The sequence below is a fragment of the Polypterus senegalus genome, chromosome 6 (assembly GCF_016835505.1).
Source record: "Polypterus senegalus isolate Bchr_013 chromosome 6, ASM1683550v1, whole genome shotgun sequence".
NCBI classification, from domain to species: Eukaryota; Metazoa; Chordata; class Cladistia; order Polypteriformes; family Polypteridae; genus Polypterus; species Polypterus senegalus.
Window position 1 is genome coordinate 175,505,599 of NC_053159.1, and position 18,249 is coordinate 175,523,847.

The 18,249-nt window shown below is 39.6% G+C and overlaps 1 protein-coding gene across 1 annotated transcript in view; it reads left to right on the plus strand.

The window, feature by feature from the left end:
* erich2 (glutamate-rich 2) overlaps nt 1-18,249 on the plus strand; it is a 115,640-nt gene that overhangs the window by 2,011 nt on the left and 95,380 nt on the right. Inside the window, exon 3 of the mRNA XM_039757599.1 lies at nt 17,618-17,651. Coding sequence (XP_039613533.1) covers nt 17,618-17,651 — 34 coding nt within the window. The remainder of the gene's footprint in view (nt 1-17,617; nt 17,652-18,249) is intronic.

Below are 18,249 nucleotides of genomic sequence, written 5' to 3' on the forward strand. Positions count from 1 at the left end.
TAATGCCCCAAAAATCTTTGTTTCAAGTAATGTTAGTTTTACATTTTAGATTAACTGGCAAGTCCCCCAGTCACCATTACAAATGTTATTTCCAAGTAGCCAGTTACATATTAGGGCTAATGTAATAAAGAGTGTGCAATTGGTTTGCCAGATTATTAGACAGACGCCCCCAAAGCCTCCTTCATAACCTCACAAATCTTAGGTGATTAAAGTACATCTATCTATCTGTCTATCTATCTGTCTATCTATCTATCTATCTATCTATCAGGTAAAAACAGCACTGCGGAGGTCAGGCGCGAGTTCTCTGTGTGCCAAGTACTTCACAGGTGAAGGGACACCAGAGGCAGAGATGATATCGCCCATCATTATCGTGAGGCCCAATGTCTTTGACCACACTGACAGACGTGGACACCTTCTCAAGTTTGGTATTCTGGTTGAGAAAGACTTTGAACTGTTTGATAAAAAAGAGCTGTATAAACTGTGTGTCAAAGTGACATTTTATAATCAGTCGAAAGAGTTGCCAGATACACTGTGGAGGAAAGAACTGCAGGTCTCAGAGAGCGTCACACAATCATGGAGGGCTTTCTATAAACTCCCATTGCAGAAAAGACTTGGGGATCTGTAGTGGAGGATAATACACTCGGCCTTAGTCACAAACTCATTTTTTTATACAATTAATGCTTCAGAGACTGACCAGTGCCCATTCTGTTACACGAGAGAAACCATCTTTCACCTCTTCATTCACTGTGAACGGCTGAGGCTGTTGTTCATGTCCTTAGAAGTTCTACTTAGTGGGTTTGAGTTCTCAAAAAATTTGCTTTGTCTTTGGTGTTAAATATAATCAGAAAAATAGGAATAAATGTGTTATTGGGAATTTCCTCTTAGGACAGGCCAAGTTGGCAATCCTAAAAACAAGGAGAAATAAAGAGAAAAACCTCATGGCGACCGACGCTCTGCTGCTTTTCAAAGTTTTAACTAAAAGTCGACTGAAACTCGAATTCATGTACCACAAACTAACAAACAATTTAGAAATATTTAGCAACATGTCGGGGACAGGACAGGTACTGTGTGCTGTGGAGGGGGGCGAACTGGCGCTGAACTGGGAATGAAAAGAAAGTAGTGGTGGGCATCAACAACATGTTCTTATTATTGTGTGGAGTAGGAGGAGTGTAAAGGGGGAGTAGTGGTGGTGGTGGTGGTCTGATATATATGCATTTTTGTTTTATCCTGAATATTGGGCTTGTTTGTCATTTGACTGTTTATATTGTTAATGGTTTTTCTTTTTATGTTCACAATAAAGGTCATTTAAAAAATAAAAACTATCATATAGTGCCATTCATATCTATCTATCTATCTATCTATCTATCTATCAAGACTATTTTTATTTCCACATTAAGGTTTCAGAAGAAAAAACTCTTATTTATGTCCGCAGCAGGTTCTATAAATAAGCATGAAAAGATGAGAGCACATTTCTGAAATACTAATGATTTCCTGATTTTAAAACAGTTCCTGCTGTATACAATCACACAGACTCCCTTCAGGTTTTCTTGATCTGTCATTATTCTGCTAGGCAACCAATTTCTATTTTTTCCACAAATTAGAAATCTTTTGTAAAGCCCCGCCAGCCAATGTCACGTCCAAGAATGAAGGGGTTCTTCATCAAGTAGTGGTTCTACAAGGAACCCCACCACGCAGTAAAGTGTTATTTTAGATCCGATATTTGTAGAGAAGGGTATTGGAGTGTGATAAAAATATTAACTCTATGACAGCCTTCTATATTTTAACAAATAGGAATGGAAGTGTATTAAGAACTGAACAGGGAAATAACCAATATACAGATTAAATGTGCTTTCAGGTACTTATTGAGATGTCTTAGGTTGACATGAAAGTGGATCGGTCTTTGAGGTCATTATATATTGACTAAGTGCCTTGAGCATGGGAAAGGCGCTATATAAATACAATATATTATTATCCATCCATCCATTTTCCAACCCGCTGAATCCGAACACTGGGTCACGGGGGTCTGCTGGAGCCAATCCCAGCCAACATAGGGCACAAGGCAGGAACCAATCCTGGGCAGGATGCCAGCCCAGCGCAGGACACACACACACCCGGGCCAATTTAGAATCACCAATCCACCTAACCTGCATGTCTTTGGATTGTGGGAGGAAACCCACGCAGACACGAGGAGAACATGCAAACTCCACGCAGGGAGGATGCGGGAAGCGAACCCGGGTCTCCTAACTGCGAGGCAGCAGCGCTACCACTGCGCCACCATGCCCATATTATTATTATTATTATTATTATTATTACTATATCTGCACTGCGAAGATAGGAAGAAACGGCTACTGGTTTTTAGGATCAGAAGTTGAGATGTAGACAGAGATTAAGCCTGGTCAAAATGTAAAGATACATGAGTTTCAACACACCCCAATATCCATCCATCCATTTTCCAACCCGCTGAATCCAAATACAGGGTCACGGGGGTCTGCTGGAGCCAATCCCAGCCAACACAGGGCACAAGGCAGGAACCAATCCTGGGCAGGGTGCCAACCCACCGCAGGACACACAAACACACCCACACACCAAGCACACACTAGGGCCAATTTAGACCACACCCCAATATGCAAGATAAAAATTAAAGTTGAGGAACGTGCCAAAAATTTTTTAGAAAATGCCAGAAAAATGTCTGTTTCTTCACTTTCACTAAATGTTATGATCAGGAGTTCCAAACATGGTGTAAGGCCTCCAGAATAAGCCACAAAAGCTGGTGAGGACCTAAACTTGACAGAGCAGAAGTGTCTCACCCTAAGGCAGCCAGCACCCCAACTGCTACCTGCTGGCTTTGGCCTTCCTGGCGCAAAAATGTGGCACTTGCTATTAAAGTTCAGAATCTAACAAGTGTCTCAAAATGGGAGAAAAACCATTAAAATTCTAGCTTATAAATGGAAGGACAAAGATGAATTCTTTTAAATTAACAATTTATTGAGAAAAATAACGAAATATAGCATTATGTGGGTATTAACACACTGCTCCACACTTAAGAAAAAGTCATTACTCGCCACGTTATTTATTCCACCTAGGATTTTCTTAATCATTGGGGACTTATATAGACTATATGAAAGCATGAATAAGATGTGCATTTCTTATAATGTATACCTGGTAACAGCAGAAACTTGTTATATTGGTGTTAACAATCAGATTTTTTACAAAAGTGCAAAACAAACCTATTTGTTACAATAGAAACATGTTGCATTGGTCTTTTCGGTCAGTACTTAAGGTTAATTTAGTAAGGGGTGATGTGAATGACTGCATAGGATGTCTTTTCAAGAATATCTGATGAGATTATATCTATGAGTGAGAAGACCCAATGAAACTGGTGTCAGAAGTGGGATGTTCCTCTAGGTGAAAGGTGATTTCTGTAGGAGAAACTGTGGTGGACTGCTGAAGACATCTGTCTTCAAACTTTGGTAATACCATTCACTGTGCACAACAGACTCTCTTTGTTTTTCTTGGTGGACCTGACCAGCATGCTAACGGGTCTCCAACTCTAGATGTTAAGTGTAGATCAAGAGCACAGGTCCATTAATCCATCCATCTTTTCAACCAGCTCGGTTCAAATTCCAGGTTGCAGGAAGCTCCAGGTCCTCGGTAGAAGAACTGGGGGAAAAAGGGACAAACCCTGAATGGGATGCCAGTCCATAGCATATTGGCTATTTTAGATTCACCAATTACATAATTAAATTCAACTTATAAAGTACCCAGAACAAAATTGCTACACCTAGGCTTTGGTCTTGCAGGCCCAGAAATGCAGAGGTTGCAGTTAAGGTTCGCAATTTTGCAAATGTCTCAAAACGCCCAATTAGTGATGGGGAGAAACCATTAAAACTCTAGCTTGTAAACAGAAGGTTAAATCTTTATAATTGAAGTGTTTATTAACAAAAATAAAGAACTATAGCAAATTGCTTAAAGGCACAGAAACAGTGTACCTAAAAAGGCAATCTGAGGTAATCAAGTTCAAGCCACAATTGGAAAGCAGTAAGCCAAGCAGTAAAATCACAAAAATTAGTCCATCCAAAGAAGAAACTACATTTCCAAGCTCCACTGTTAACTCAGTGCTGCACTGCCCTGCTGGGTCTTGCTTTCTCACTGAGGATATATAAAGGCAGAGGGAGGAGCCAGCAGTGGTGATGTCAGTGTGGCATCACCCACATGGCACAGAAAATGGTAGCACATTTAAAAGAGACAGAATACAAACACAAAATAACAGACAAAACTGACAGAAATAACATAAAAATGGGAAAACCCATTTAAAATTACCAAAAACAAATGAAAAACATAAAATAAGTACAAATTGGGGAATAAACCCAAATACCCAACACTGTACATACTACTTTTCCACTATCACCAGTCTGTTATTAGGCTGGTTGTCCGGTCCCTGGTATTTCCATTGTAAGGCTGAGGATTATACAGTGCATCCAGAAAGTATTCACAGCACATCACTTTTTCCACATTTTGTTATGTTACAGCCTTATTCCAAAATGGATTGAATTCATTTTTTTCCCTCAGAATTCTACACACAACACCCTATAATGACAATGTAAAAAAAGTTTACTTGAGGTTTTTACAAATTTTTTAAAAATAAAAAAAAACTGAGACAGCACATGTACATAAGTATTCACAACCTTTTCCAATAAGCTCAAAATTGAGCTCAGGTGCATCCTGTTTTCCCTGATTATCCTTGAGATGTTTCTGCAGCCTCATTGGAGTCCACCTGTGATAAATTCAGTTGATGTGACATGATTTGGAAAGACACACACCTATCTATAGAAGGTCCCACAGCTGACAGTTCATGTCAGAGCACAAACCAAGCATGAAGTCAAACGAATTGTCTGTAGACCTCCGAGACAGGATTGTCTCGAGGCACAAATCTGGGGAAGGTTACAGAAAAATTTCTGCTTCTTTGAAGGTCCCAATGAGCACAATGGCCTCCATCATCCGTAAGTGGAAGAAGTTCGAAACCACCAGGACTCTTCCTAGAGCCTGCCAGCCATCTAAACTGAGCGATCGGGGGAGAAGGGCCTTTGTCAGGGAGGTGACCAAGAACCCAATGGTCACTCTGTCAGAGCTCCAGAGGTCCTCTGTGGATAGGAGAACCTTCCAGAAGGACAACCATCTCTGCAGCAATCCACCAATCAGGCCTGTATGGTAGAGTGGCCAGACGGAAGCCACTCCTTAGTAAAAGGCACATGGCAGCCCGTCTGGAGTTTGCCAAAAGGCACCAGAAGGACTCCCAGACCATGAGAAACAAAATTCTCTGATCTGATGAGACAAAGATTGAACTCTTTGGTGTGAATGCCAGGCATCACGTCTGGAGGAAACCAGGCACCGCTCATCACCAGGCCAATACCATCCCTACAGTGAAGCATGGTGGTGCCAGCATCATGCTGTGGGGATGTTTTTCAAAGGCAGGAACTGGGATTCAGGATAAAGGGAAAAATTACTGCAGTAATGTACAGAGACATCCTGGATGAAAACCTGCTCCAGAGCGCTCTTGACCTCAGACAGGGGTGACGGTTCATCTTTCAGCAGGACAACGACCCTAAGCACACAGCCAAGATATCAAAGGAGTGGCTTCAGGACAACTATGTGAATGTCCTTGAGTGGCCCAGCCAGAGCCCAGACTTGAATCCGATTGAACATCTCTGGAGAGATCTTAAAATGGCTGTGCACTGGCGCTTCCCATCCAACCTGATATAGCTTGAGAGGTGCTGCAAAGAGGAATGGGCGAAACTGGCCAAGGATAGGTGTGCCAAGCTTGTGGCATCATATTCAAAAAGACTTGAGGCTGGAATTGCTGCCAAAGGTGCATCGACAAAGTATTGAGCAAAGGCCGTGAATACTTATGTACACGTGATTTCTCAGTTTTTTTATTTTTAATAAATTTGTAAAAACCTCAAGTAAATGTTTTTCACATTGTCATTATGGGGTGTTGTGTTTAGAATTCTGATGAAAAAAATGAGTAAGGCTGTAACATAACAATGTGAAAAAAATGATGCGCTGTGAATACTTTCAGGATGCACTGTACATAACGCTATGTGACACATACAGTTGCGGATGCTGCTGAAACACAAGCAGTGCACTGTGCTGACTATACTTGCGTGTGTACTTTATGTAAATCTGGGGGATTCCGCCAGGTGGCAGCGTGAGAAATCATCACATCGGCAAAACAATATCCAGTTTCACTGTGTTGCAAGTTGAGGGAAGATGTGAGTGAGACATAAATATGTATAAAAACTACACCTATAATTTGTTACTTTTAAAAGTTCTCCAGTTTCAACTATCGCAGGGTTCTTGATTTAGTTTGAAGCAAATTTTGAATACCAGTTTGTGTGCCCTGCCAGTTTTTATAGTAGCAACATGAGGACATCACATGTAACATTGTTCAAACAACATACAGCAAAACAGCTTCCGAAACGGCAGCATCCATAAAAAAAGCATTAAGTAAAATGGCAGAATAATGATATCAGAAAATGAACAACAAAAATAAACCACAGCAGTGATTACAATAATAATAATAATTAAAAAAAAATAAACAAAGCAATACAAAAAAGTATTCTGACAGCAAGGCAAACAATGCTCAATCGATCAGGTGAACATTGGCCAAGACCTAGATTGTAAACCTGTATGTATTAAGTAAAGCTGTTCCTTTATCTATCTATCTATCTATCTATCTATCTATCTATCTATCTATCTATCTATCTATCTATCTATCTATCTATCTATCTATCTATCTATCTATCTATCTATCTATCTATCTATCTATCTATCTATCTATCTATCTATCTATCTATCTATCTATCTATCTTCTGCAAAGAGTCCTTGGTTTTATAGATAAAGAATTTATTGTAATCCTCTACACTTAAACACGTTAACACAGAGTTAGGGCCCGGATATACTTAACACTATGCGACTCGTACGCTTGCAGGCGGTGCTGCTACACAAGCAGTGTACTGTCTGTACTTGCAGGTGTACTTTATGTAAATCTGGAGGAATCCAACAGGTGGCAGAGTGAGAAATCGTGACGGTTAGAAAACAATGTCCAGTTTTGCTGTGTTGTGAGTTGAGGGAAGAAAGATGTTGAAGATAAAAATTCTTTGCATTCTGATACTGTTGCAAAGGTGCAAAAAAAAGACAGCAACATTGACACTGAAGATGGTATGTGAGACCTTTAAATGCATCGCATCATTACAATGGGGAGTATGTGATATTTGTATTATCTGTGCAAGAAATGGATGAAGAAACGCAACACAAATATTGTCAGCATGTAAGTTTGATGATTTGATTCACCACATCGAACCTTTCATCAAACTTTGAAGCACGTGGATTGATCCCGCTGGCGCTGCAATGCTGCTTTGCCATCACACATTTATAGTAATCAAAGATGCTGACATCACACACCAAAGCCTGAACACACACGCCACCCAAATTTTTTTCTGGTATGTAAGTAGCACATACATCTTGCATTAATTTCTGCCAATGTGCTCGGAGGACACGTCAAAAAAAAACGTGTAAGTGTGTGTGTGAAGTATAGCCCAGATCTAAGTCGTCACTCTAATGTAAAGTGTACATTGATTATATTCAACATTAGTGACACATTTCCTCATACTTCTTACACAGAAGACATGGAGGTTATGTTTTTGGTGCTGTTTTTTTTAAGCTTTTTACACTTTTATTAGAGCTTTTACTGTTTTCTGTTCTGTTTTTTGTAGAGCAGAATTCTCATTTCTGTCATTCTTAGTGATATTAGATTGTGTGTAGCACTTTGTTACAGATCAAATTTTCAGGTCAGTTAATTGTTGTCAGTGAAGGGTTGCTCTTCGTCTGCTATCCTCATCCTTTGCTATTCTGTTTTTCATAAGAAAGTGAGAGTTACATAAAGCTCTTGCTAATATCTGAATTAAATCCTTGTTTTCTTCATGAGGACAAAGGTGCAGACCACTCAGTATCTGGGACAGTGTCATTGACCCACCTGGGTTGTAAGAGCCAATACTGTCTCTAAAGGCCCTTAGCAGGCCTATTTAGACTCTTTAGCCAACCTGACAGTGTTTCCCATTCCATAGCAAAGATTCTAACCTTTAATGCAAATTGAATCTGAACATTCATAAGCAGCCTGGACATCCTTTAATAACTGTGGCTAGCAGAGTGCTTGCTGCTTTCACAAATGATTTTTGGAGTAAGTGAACATCATCACAACAAAGTGCTATTCATCCAGTCAGTCAGTCAGTCATTTTCCAACCTGCTATATCCTAACACAGGATAACAGGGGGAGCCAATCCCAGCTAACACAGGGTGCAAGACAGGAACAAATCCCACTGCAAGGCACACACACTAGGGACAATTTAGGATCGCCAATGGACCTAACCTGCATGTCTTTGGACTGTGGGAGGAAACTGGAGCACCCGGAGGAAACCCCTGCAGACACGGGGAGAACATGCACGCAGGGAGGACCCGGGAAGCGAACCCAGGTCTCCTTATTGTGAGGCAGCAGCACTACCACTGCGCCACTGTGCTGCCCCTATTCATCTACTGTTCCAAATATTACTTTTTTCATTCTGGAAGATGCCAGCTTTGGGCATAAAGTGGGCCCCAACCCTGGGATGAATACCAGTCCTTCATAGGGCATACTCACACATACAACCAGAGTGGGCCAGTTTAGAGTCCCCAAGTAACCTTAACTTGTCTCTGGGATGTTGGGGGAAAGGCACACTAAGTCATACCAGCAGTCATCAGCAGTTTATTTTACATACTGTGTTTAATTGTAGCATTACCATATATACTCACATATATGTCAGGTCTTGAAACCCGAAAAATCGATCATAAAATCAGACCCCGACTTATATGCACATTAAAAAATGTGACACTTAAAAATGTTTTTTTTTTTTTTTTTTACATCTTCTTGCCTCCTCCAATCTCACACCAGTTTCTCAGATGCATCGAATTTTGTTGCAGCAGCGCAGTTACCAATTTCTTTTACTACTTTAATGATGTTTAATATAAAATCAGCATCATATTTTCTTCTAATCGAACACTTCATCATAGATAAGAGATGCTAAATGGTGTATGAGGGTGTGAGATACAAAAAACACAATCCAGTGCAAACGTTGCTTTGGAATAGTTCAGGTATTACCGTGTGGTCACGTAGGCACAATAGAGAGACAGAGAGAGAGACATTAGGAGCGCACGCTGATACAGCGCATGGCCACACCCACATAGGAAAAAAAGGCTGTGTGCTCTATGGTTCCTCTTTCAGGTGGGCGTTAGCATATCCTAATCCCTTGTACCAATAGCGTGAGTTTTCCGCAATCGACTTATACGAACAACATTATAAAATACTAGAAATTATACAGTCAAATCAAGCCCCGGCTTATACACCTGTCCCGTTCAAAAATGTGACACCTGCCTCCTCCAATCTTGCACCAGTTTGTCAGACACATCAAATTTTGTTGCAGTAGCACAGTTACCAATTTCTTTTGCTGCTTCAACGACTTAATTTGAAACCAGCTTCATATTTTCTTCCGAACAAACGCTCCGTTGTAAATAAGGGATGCTCTTACGATAAAGGTGTATGAGGGTGTGAGATACCCAAATCAGTGCAAACGGCAATTCGGAATAGTCAGATTAGTACCGTGTGGTCACGTAGGCACAATAGAGAGAGAGAGGTTAGGAGCACACGCTAATACAGCGCATTGCCGCACCCACATAGAAAAAAAGGCTTTGTGCTCCGTGGTTACTCTCTCAGGTGGACTTAGCATATCACAATTCCTTGGACCAATAGCATGAGTTTTCCGCATTTGACTTATACGACCGACATTATAAAATACTAGAAATTATACTGTAAAAACAAGTCCCGATTTATCTGCGAGTATATACGGTATATATTTTTTTTTCCATTGTGTTTCAAGCTCCCAGTAATGTGTACACAATACAATGAGATTCTTAATTGCATGTTTCCCACAGACCATTGACAAGTGTACAATGCCAACAACAGACAATGAGTGCAATACCATACATTAAATATGACACTAGACAATATATACGAGACGCAGTTGTCAGCATGAGCGGTGCTGAGCAGCTTTAGGGTAAAACTGGCCCGTGTATCTAGTGGTGTGAGATCTAATGGTCCTGTAACATTGGCCAGAATGGAGAAGGTAGCATTGTATCAGCATTGCATCACAGATATTAACCCTGGACAGGATGTTGATCCATTGCATAGCACACTTATTAACGCCACCTAACAGTATGTCTTTGAATGCCGCACACCATTTAATCCAGCTCAGGTTTGTGGGATGTCTTTGAATTGTGAGAGGAACCTCGCACTGACTGTTTTATAGCCCTATAAAATTAATTTGACCCGGCTCGCTTTCTTGAAGTGCCAAGTGTTTTATTGTGGGAAAGGCTTTTGAGGAGGGGCACCTTTTCTTAAAACAAATCTCCTTTTTATCAAATGCACAGATTATTTTCCTCGTTTTCCACAGTTCTATGTTAAACCTCTGACACTACATCTGTGTACAATTTCTTATACTTACAAACCTTTAGGAATATACAGTTCACACTTACAATGCTATTGTATGAAGACCTATGGGGTAGGGAATCCATTCCTGGACGGGTTTATCGATTCCCTGGAATTCAGGAATCCTGCATGTCATTCCCGGGAATCCCGGGCTCCCAGGGATGACACAGGGCACGGGCATCTCACATGTGAACGGTTTTAGAATGAGCGACACTTATTTTTAATAAAACTACTGCAATATGTTGACACCAATAAAAGACTAACCTTAACTACAAGCAGTTCATGCTGTCATATAAGAACATGTATCTAGTTAATTGCGATAATAAGAGCGTAGAAAGCACAACGTGTCGAGCGTGCGGTCGTCCAGGCAAGAGCGCACCTTCGTGCAGAGTACGCCAGCCGCTGAGAAAGCACGCTCTGCCACCACTGAAATAGGCGGCACAGTTATCAGATACTGATGCACTTGTTCTAAACAATGCCTGTGCTTGCTGTTGCTCTGAAACACTGCCATTTCAGCTTTTACTGATGCATCCAGTTTCTTGTCATCATTCTGTGCTCAGTCTTAGTGGGAGCCGGGAGACTGACTACTGCTGGTCTGTTGTTGACTGAATTAATCGTCAACACACTACACCGTGGGCCAAAACACGGTGCCACTTAATTATTTTCAACTATAACTCTGTTATTTCTTGATCGATTTTTTACACTATATATGTGAGCTTGGCCGTTCCCGTTCACCTGGGAATTACAGCAGTTTCATTTCCCGGAATGCGTAAACCAATGTATTCCCTACTATGGGGGAAAGGAAATGGGGTTTGTAAGATTCACTGTGGCTTATATTTTAGGAGCATTCACTCTCTCACCTAGTTGAGAAAAAAAAATCTCATTTCGCAAGACCCAGTGGTAGAAAGCGGTTTGAATAAGTTTTAATCTTGTAATATTAGAAAAAAATACCTTGTGCTATAAAAAAACAAAAGGAAAATAGAAACATGGCCTCTCCAAGTGCTATGAATGGACTATTTAATCTATTTATTTAATAACACAGTTGAGTTATGTGAGAGTTTTACTGCTGATAAATATGATTTTCACACATTGATTATATATTAGTCATATTGAATGACTTCTGTTCTTTTTAACTGTTACCTTTGCCTTTAACACTCTTAGGGCTCGTTTATACTTCACACTCAGAATGCATACGTACGCACACGCATCATGGCTGCCTCGCTTTCCCACCGTTCATTTGACGCATCCTCTGAGCATGTCCTCAGAAATGAAGGCGACGCGTGTGCAAGTTGCAGTGCCAGCAAAAAGTCGGGGGGCAAATTGTGATAAAGTCGGAACGTGAAATCAGAGTCTCTGTTTACTATCAAAACGTGACAGAAAGCCGCTTTTCTGATCCTACGGGATCGATGTGCCTGCTTCGATGTTTGATATGGTGAAGCAAAATGCTGACATACAATTGCATTTGTGGTGCTTTTATATTCAAGTGTCACATATTCCCTATTGTAATGACATGGTACATTTTGAAGGTCTCACATACCATCTTTTGCACCTTCACAACAGCATCAGAATGTCCAGCAGCGTATTTTAGCCACAGAGAAAAAACAGTTATGGACACAGTGAGAAGGTGTATTTTGTGATTAAAGTGGAAATTTTGGCTTTAATCTTGAAATGTCCACTTTAATCTTGTAGTTTACTTTATCATTGAAGTAGACTGTCATAAACGCTATCTTAAAACTGACCCAGTTGTTAATCACTATGTGCTTTTGGGGCTTCCTCCTGAACTGACAGCAGCGGCATGCAGCATTCGCCACACAGAACACATTACATTTATGATAGTCCAGCTCCCTGCACATTTAGAATCCTTAGATTTATACTTGATATCACTTTCATGATGAAATGCATTGAAGTATGTATGTTACATTTTACAGAAAAATCATTAACTTTATTTAAATAATGAAAATTGTTAATAATTACACATGTAGGGGGCAGCAAAGTGGCGGAGTGGTAGCGCTGCTGCCTCGCAGGGATTCACGTCCCTGGTGTTCCCTGGTTGAAGTTTGCATGTTTTCCTGATGGGTTTCCACAGTGGGCTTTGGTTTCCTTCCAAAGACATGAAGGTTAGGGGATTTGGTGATGCTAGTGTGTGTGTGTGTGTGTGTGTGTGTGTGTGTGTGTGTGTGTGCTTTTGTTCACCTTGCGATGAGCTGACGCCCCGTCCAGAGATAGTTTCTGCCTCGTGTCCAATGCGTGCTGGATTGATGGACTTAATCATTAAACATCTATCCTTTTCAGAGATATTGTGGCAAGGTGTCCTATGAAATTAATGGAAGTTTCAGGAAATTCACAATACAATGAAGCTGAACATTTTCTCACCATGGTGATATCTCGCACTGCCACCTGGTGGAATCTTCCAGATTTACATAAAGTACGCGCTCAAGTATAAACAGTACAATGCTTGCATAGTAGTAGCGTCTGCTGCAGCACCCATTGTGCCGCGTGAAGTATAAACCTGGCCTTAGGAAGTATTTCAATTAAAGTCTCTTGATCAGTGACCCAATCCCTGCTGCTACTTTAGTACAAGGACAAAAAAGAAGAAAAACAGTACAATCTACAGTAGCAGAAGCCTGACTCCTAGGGTTTTGCTTATCAGTAACTAGCAATGACATGAAATGTGAAACTAGTCGTGCACTTCTGTACTTGACAAGTGTATTTACAGTGGCATGTAAAAGTTTGGTCCCCCTTGCTTAAAATGTCTGTTACTGTGAATAGTTAAATGGGCAGAAGATGAACTGATCACTTAAAGGCATGACGTTAAAGATGACACATTTCTGTAATATTTTGAACAAGATTACATTTTTTATTTCCATCATTCATAAAATAACAAAAAAATTAAAAGGTCGTGAAGAAAAAGTTTGGGCATCCAACATGGTCAGTACTTAGACCCTGTTTTAATTTGGGAAAATGGTTCAAGGGGTTCTTTAGAGTAAGTGGGCAAAAATCAGAAAGAAGAGGTCCGATACTTCAGTAAAATCTACTTATTCAATTATAACTTATAAATACATATGAATAGTATAATGCAGTAACAGTAATTATAGAAACAAATATATGCTTACAGTAATATATTAAAAGAAACAAACTTATGGTTACAGTAATATCAAAAGAAACAAACTTATGCTTATCAAAAGACCCAGAGCCATCATCCTAGACCAGTAGACTGAGGGAGCCCACATGTCAGTCTCGTCAGAGGATCAACTCGTGTGCCTGGTCCCAAATACCAAACAGGTGTGCACTTTCCCCATGGTTGAACTTCCAAAGAAACTAAGGGCGGAACCTTCCCTTATATACTAATTAGGTGTCCTTGCCCAAAAGCGGCCTACGTGGAAACAGTGTATGCAGAAGTGATCAGTTTCAGCACACACCCCTTCCCACGAGACACGGTATTGTTTTTCTTCTACTTGGCCCTGACTGAGGCAGTGCCTAGTACTAGAAGACACAGTAATATGCTTACATGTGAAAAAAGCCTCTCGAAGTGAAAAACAACTCCTTAGAACATTCCCGGCTGTTTTTCCCAAAACATTAATCTTTGCAGCTGGCTTTGCGCTGGAGCGACCAACGCCCATCTGCTCTCATGATTCCCTTCCTCTCTTTATTTTACCTTTGCTTTTTACAGAGAAAAATCCTTCCATTACAGACCCCCTTTGACAAGCATTACAGCTTGTAAATGCTTTTTGCAGCCAGCTAAGACTCTTTCATTTCTTACTTGGGGTATTTTCACCCATTCATTCTTGCAAAAGGTTTCTAATTCTACAAGATTCTTGAGCCATCTTGCATGCACTGCTCTTTGGAGATCTGTCCACAGATTTTCAATGATGTTTAGATCGGGGGACTGTGAGGGCCATGGCAAAACTGTCAGCTTGGACCTTTTGAGGTATTCCATTGTAGATTTTTGAGGTGTGTTTCAGATCATTACCTTACTGTAGCACCCATCCTCTTTTTGAGTTCAACTTTTTTTTTTTTTAGAGATGGTGAGAAGTTCGCTTCCAGAATTTGCTGATATTTATTCTTCTCTTTACTACTGGCTGCAGCACAAGCCCAAAGCCTGATCGATCCACCCTCATGTTTAATTGTTGGAGACATGTTCTTTTCCTGGACTTCGGAGCCCTTTTTTCTCCAAGCATACCTTTGCACATTATGGCCAAAACGTTTTATTTTGACATCATCAGTCCACAGGGCTTGCTACCAGAATGCATCAGGCTTGTTTAGATGTTCATTTGCAAACTTCAGGCGCTGAATTTTGTGGCTAGAATGTAGGAAAGGTTTTCTTCTGCTGACTCTACTATGAAGGTTGTTATTTGTTCAACAGAACAGAACACCACCACTCCAGAGTGTGCTAAATCTTCCTGAAGGTCTTTTGCAGTCAAATTAGGGTTTTTAATTTGCCTTTCTAGCAATCCAACGAGCAGTTCTTTCAGAAAGTTTTCTTACTTTTCCAGACCTCAACTTAACCTTCACCACTCCTGTTAACTGCAACTTCTTAATAAGATTACGAGCCGAGGAAACAGCTACCTGAAAATGCTTTGCTATTATCTTGTAGCCTTCTCTTACTTTGTGGGCATCAATTCTTTTATTTTTCAGAGTGGTAGGCAGCTGCTTAGAGGAGCCGAGCCCGTGGCCACTGATTGTTGGGACAAACTTTGAGAAATCAAAGAATTTATACAGTTTTGCAATTTGCATCACCTGAGGTTTCCTAACGATGACTGTGAACAAGCAGTAGGCCTAACAAGCTAATTAAGGTCTGAGACCTCAGATATCTTGGGGGGCACATACTTTTGCATGGTGCTTCTTTCCATTATTCACTGTACAATTGTACAAAATAAAAACAACACACTAATCTTGCTGAAAAGAAATGTGTCATCTTTTGGTGATCAGTTCATCTTCTGCTCAGTTAACTTTTCACAGTAACAGACATTTTAAGCAAGGGGGCCCACACTTTTTCATGTGTTACCAGCATCTGTAAATCAGTCATATCATTCCATGATTCCATTTATGTGTCAGTAAAGGTATTCTTCACAACCTGGACTGGCTTTGTGATTTAACTTTGACATTTACATAAATGGTGTCCTTTGATTAGGATATCTGACTCCTGATTAAAGATGACTGTTGGGTAGGTGTGTCTTGCAGTGACCATCTCATTGGTAGCAAGTGTGATCCATGTGACATAAACATACAATCCAATTGGCTGTTCAACATAGCTACCAAATTGTTGAGCTGTGGACGTCTTCAGTTGGACCCTTCTTGATTTTTTTGGGCCAAGGCCAGAAGAAATACATTTGTTTTGCTGCTTTTTAAATGAAGAATTACATTATTGTAGCAACTTTTGCAGATAAAATGGACTTTGCTGTAATAATTTTTTTTTTAATGTTCTATATGAAATTGGCCAGGACCAAAAAAAAAAAAAACTAGGAGTTTGTTCTAGCAGAATTTGAGCGGTATTTAGAAAAGAAATCTCAGTGGCTCCTTATCTTCAACTTAGTTTTTATTTGCATTTTATTTTAGGATCGTAAGTCTGCAAGTTTCACTAGTATTAAAAAAAGTTATATTAACACATGGAAAAAAAAAACAAAGCTAAAACAAAAAAGGAAAAAAAACACGTAAAACAGGGGAAAAAATTGAGATATGAACATCAGTAGGCTTTGCACCCTAGGAACCAAGTTACCCAAACTTTTTTATAATATTTCAGTAATTATTCACCACTCTGATGCTGATCTTTATGATCATAAAATAGGTCATTTTAATAGCAATTGATGAGAAGAATTGCAGAATTATTGTATTTGAGGGTTCCTCTAGAGCAGGGGTTCTCAATGTCAGTCCTGGGGACCCCCTGTGGCTGCAGGTTTTTGTTCCAACCAGATTTCTAATCAGTCACAACACCTGATAGCACTGATCTCATTTAATTAGCTGGTATTTTTTTTTTTTCTTTTATTCGACATTCAGAAAAGCATAGCAGCATGATTTTTACATATATAAGACATTTATAAATATTTCAGCTTTTGTTATAGATTTAAATGCTTAACTTTCTTTTGTTGGTTTCATTATACTTTGCCTTTTCTCTGTGCAGTTTTTCCCCCTTCATTGTATCTTCATAACGACAACTTAAAACGAGCAGAGCAGACACCCAGGCAAACAACACTGAATAATTAAAGGCTGCAGACCCACTAATTAGTAAATAATGGATTAATTAAACAATTAGAACACCTAGAAAAGTAGAATGAAAATCAAGATGAAAATACTGTTAAAAAGAAAAAAAAAATGCATTATTCCTATATAACTGCTTGGTATATTTTAATATATGTATATATATTTTTAGCAAACTTAGTTTTCTAATTAATATATTGTTCCTTAAACAAATAACTTGGGAAATATCAGTTCACTTAATTAGCCCAGGAGTTCAATTAAAAACAGAAGCTGGTTGGAACAAAAACCTGCAGCGACAGGGGGTCCCCAGGACCGACGTTGAGAACCCCTGCTCTAGAGTGACTTTTTCTTGCACGATTTAGCTCAAAAACTAAATAGCACATCGTCGTCTCATAACAGGCTTAAGTTTCACATTTTGGTAGTTTCCTGCCCAGCCATTTTAGCTCTAGACCGTCCTCAAGAAACTGTGACACACAGACAGACACACACCCATCATCAAGATATCATTGTTTTCGGTATCAGGGGACCCTAAAACGTCGGGATCCGTTGAAAACCAGATATCGAAATTTTTGACAAAACTAAAGCTTTCACTCCTCTCCCCTAGTCGATAGGTTATGGTGGGAGAGGGCGCAAAACAACAGTAGGCCAGTAAGCCTGATTTCTTGCATGAAAAGCTGTTCATTTCATTACAGGCTATTTTTAATGTGAACAAAATTTTCATTTAGATCTTTGTCCTTTTGTCTGATCTTAATCAACATTATTGTTTTTAACTCTTTTTATTTTAAAAATTTCTAAATGTTTTGCTGTTTTTCAGGTTAAAGTAATTCTTTTTTTCTTTTTCTTTTTCAGATATCGGGACAGCTTGAAGTTTTGAGTCCTGAAGGTTTGTGCACGTTCTTTGTTATCATGTTAAATAACAGATTGTACACTGACATGCCACTCTCAACCACTTCTTAACACCAACCATGTAAAAAATAGCAAGAAACAAGTATAGCCAGAGAAATGATTTAATTGGGGCAGATTACAGAAATAAATGAAAAAGTAGCAAAAAATTGTCAAAGCAACACATTTCTTTTTTTTGCAGACGAGGAAGGGTAACTAATTAGTCAAATTACTTTTTCATGTTTTAGACAAAAGAGTTGATTGGTACTTTGTAATTAACAATCCACAGATTTTACCCCTCCAAGTGCAGCATGACTTAGATAACCCTGACTGACCCTGGCTTTGTATTTTTTTCATGGTAACATTTGTTTTGTCGTACTCTATACTCCACATTAGGGTGGTCCAGATTCAAATTTTCCACAAGGCTAGTTTTATTCTTTATTATATCTATAACAAACACAAAATCTTAATGAAAATAAACTACATTTACAGGTCACTCCATTTAACAGCTTTTGTAGACAACTGTCCTGCGCGTGTTGGTTTACAACAATAGCAATGACTTTGATGAAGTTGGAAAATTCCTGCGATAGTTTGTGACC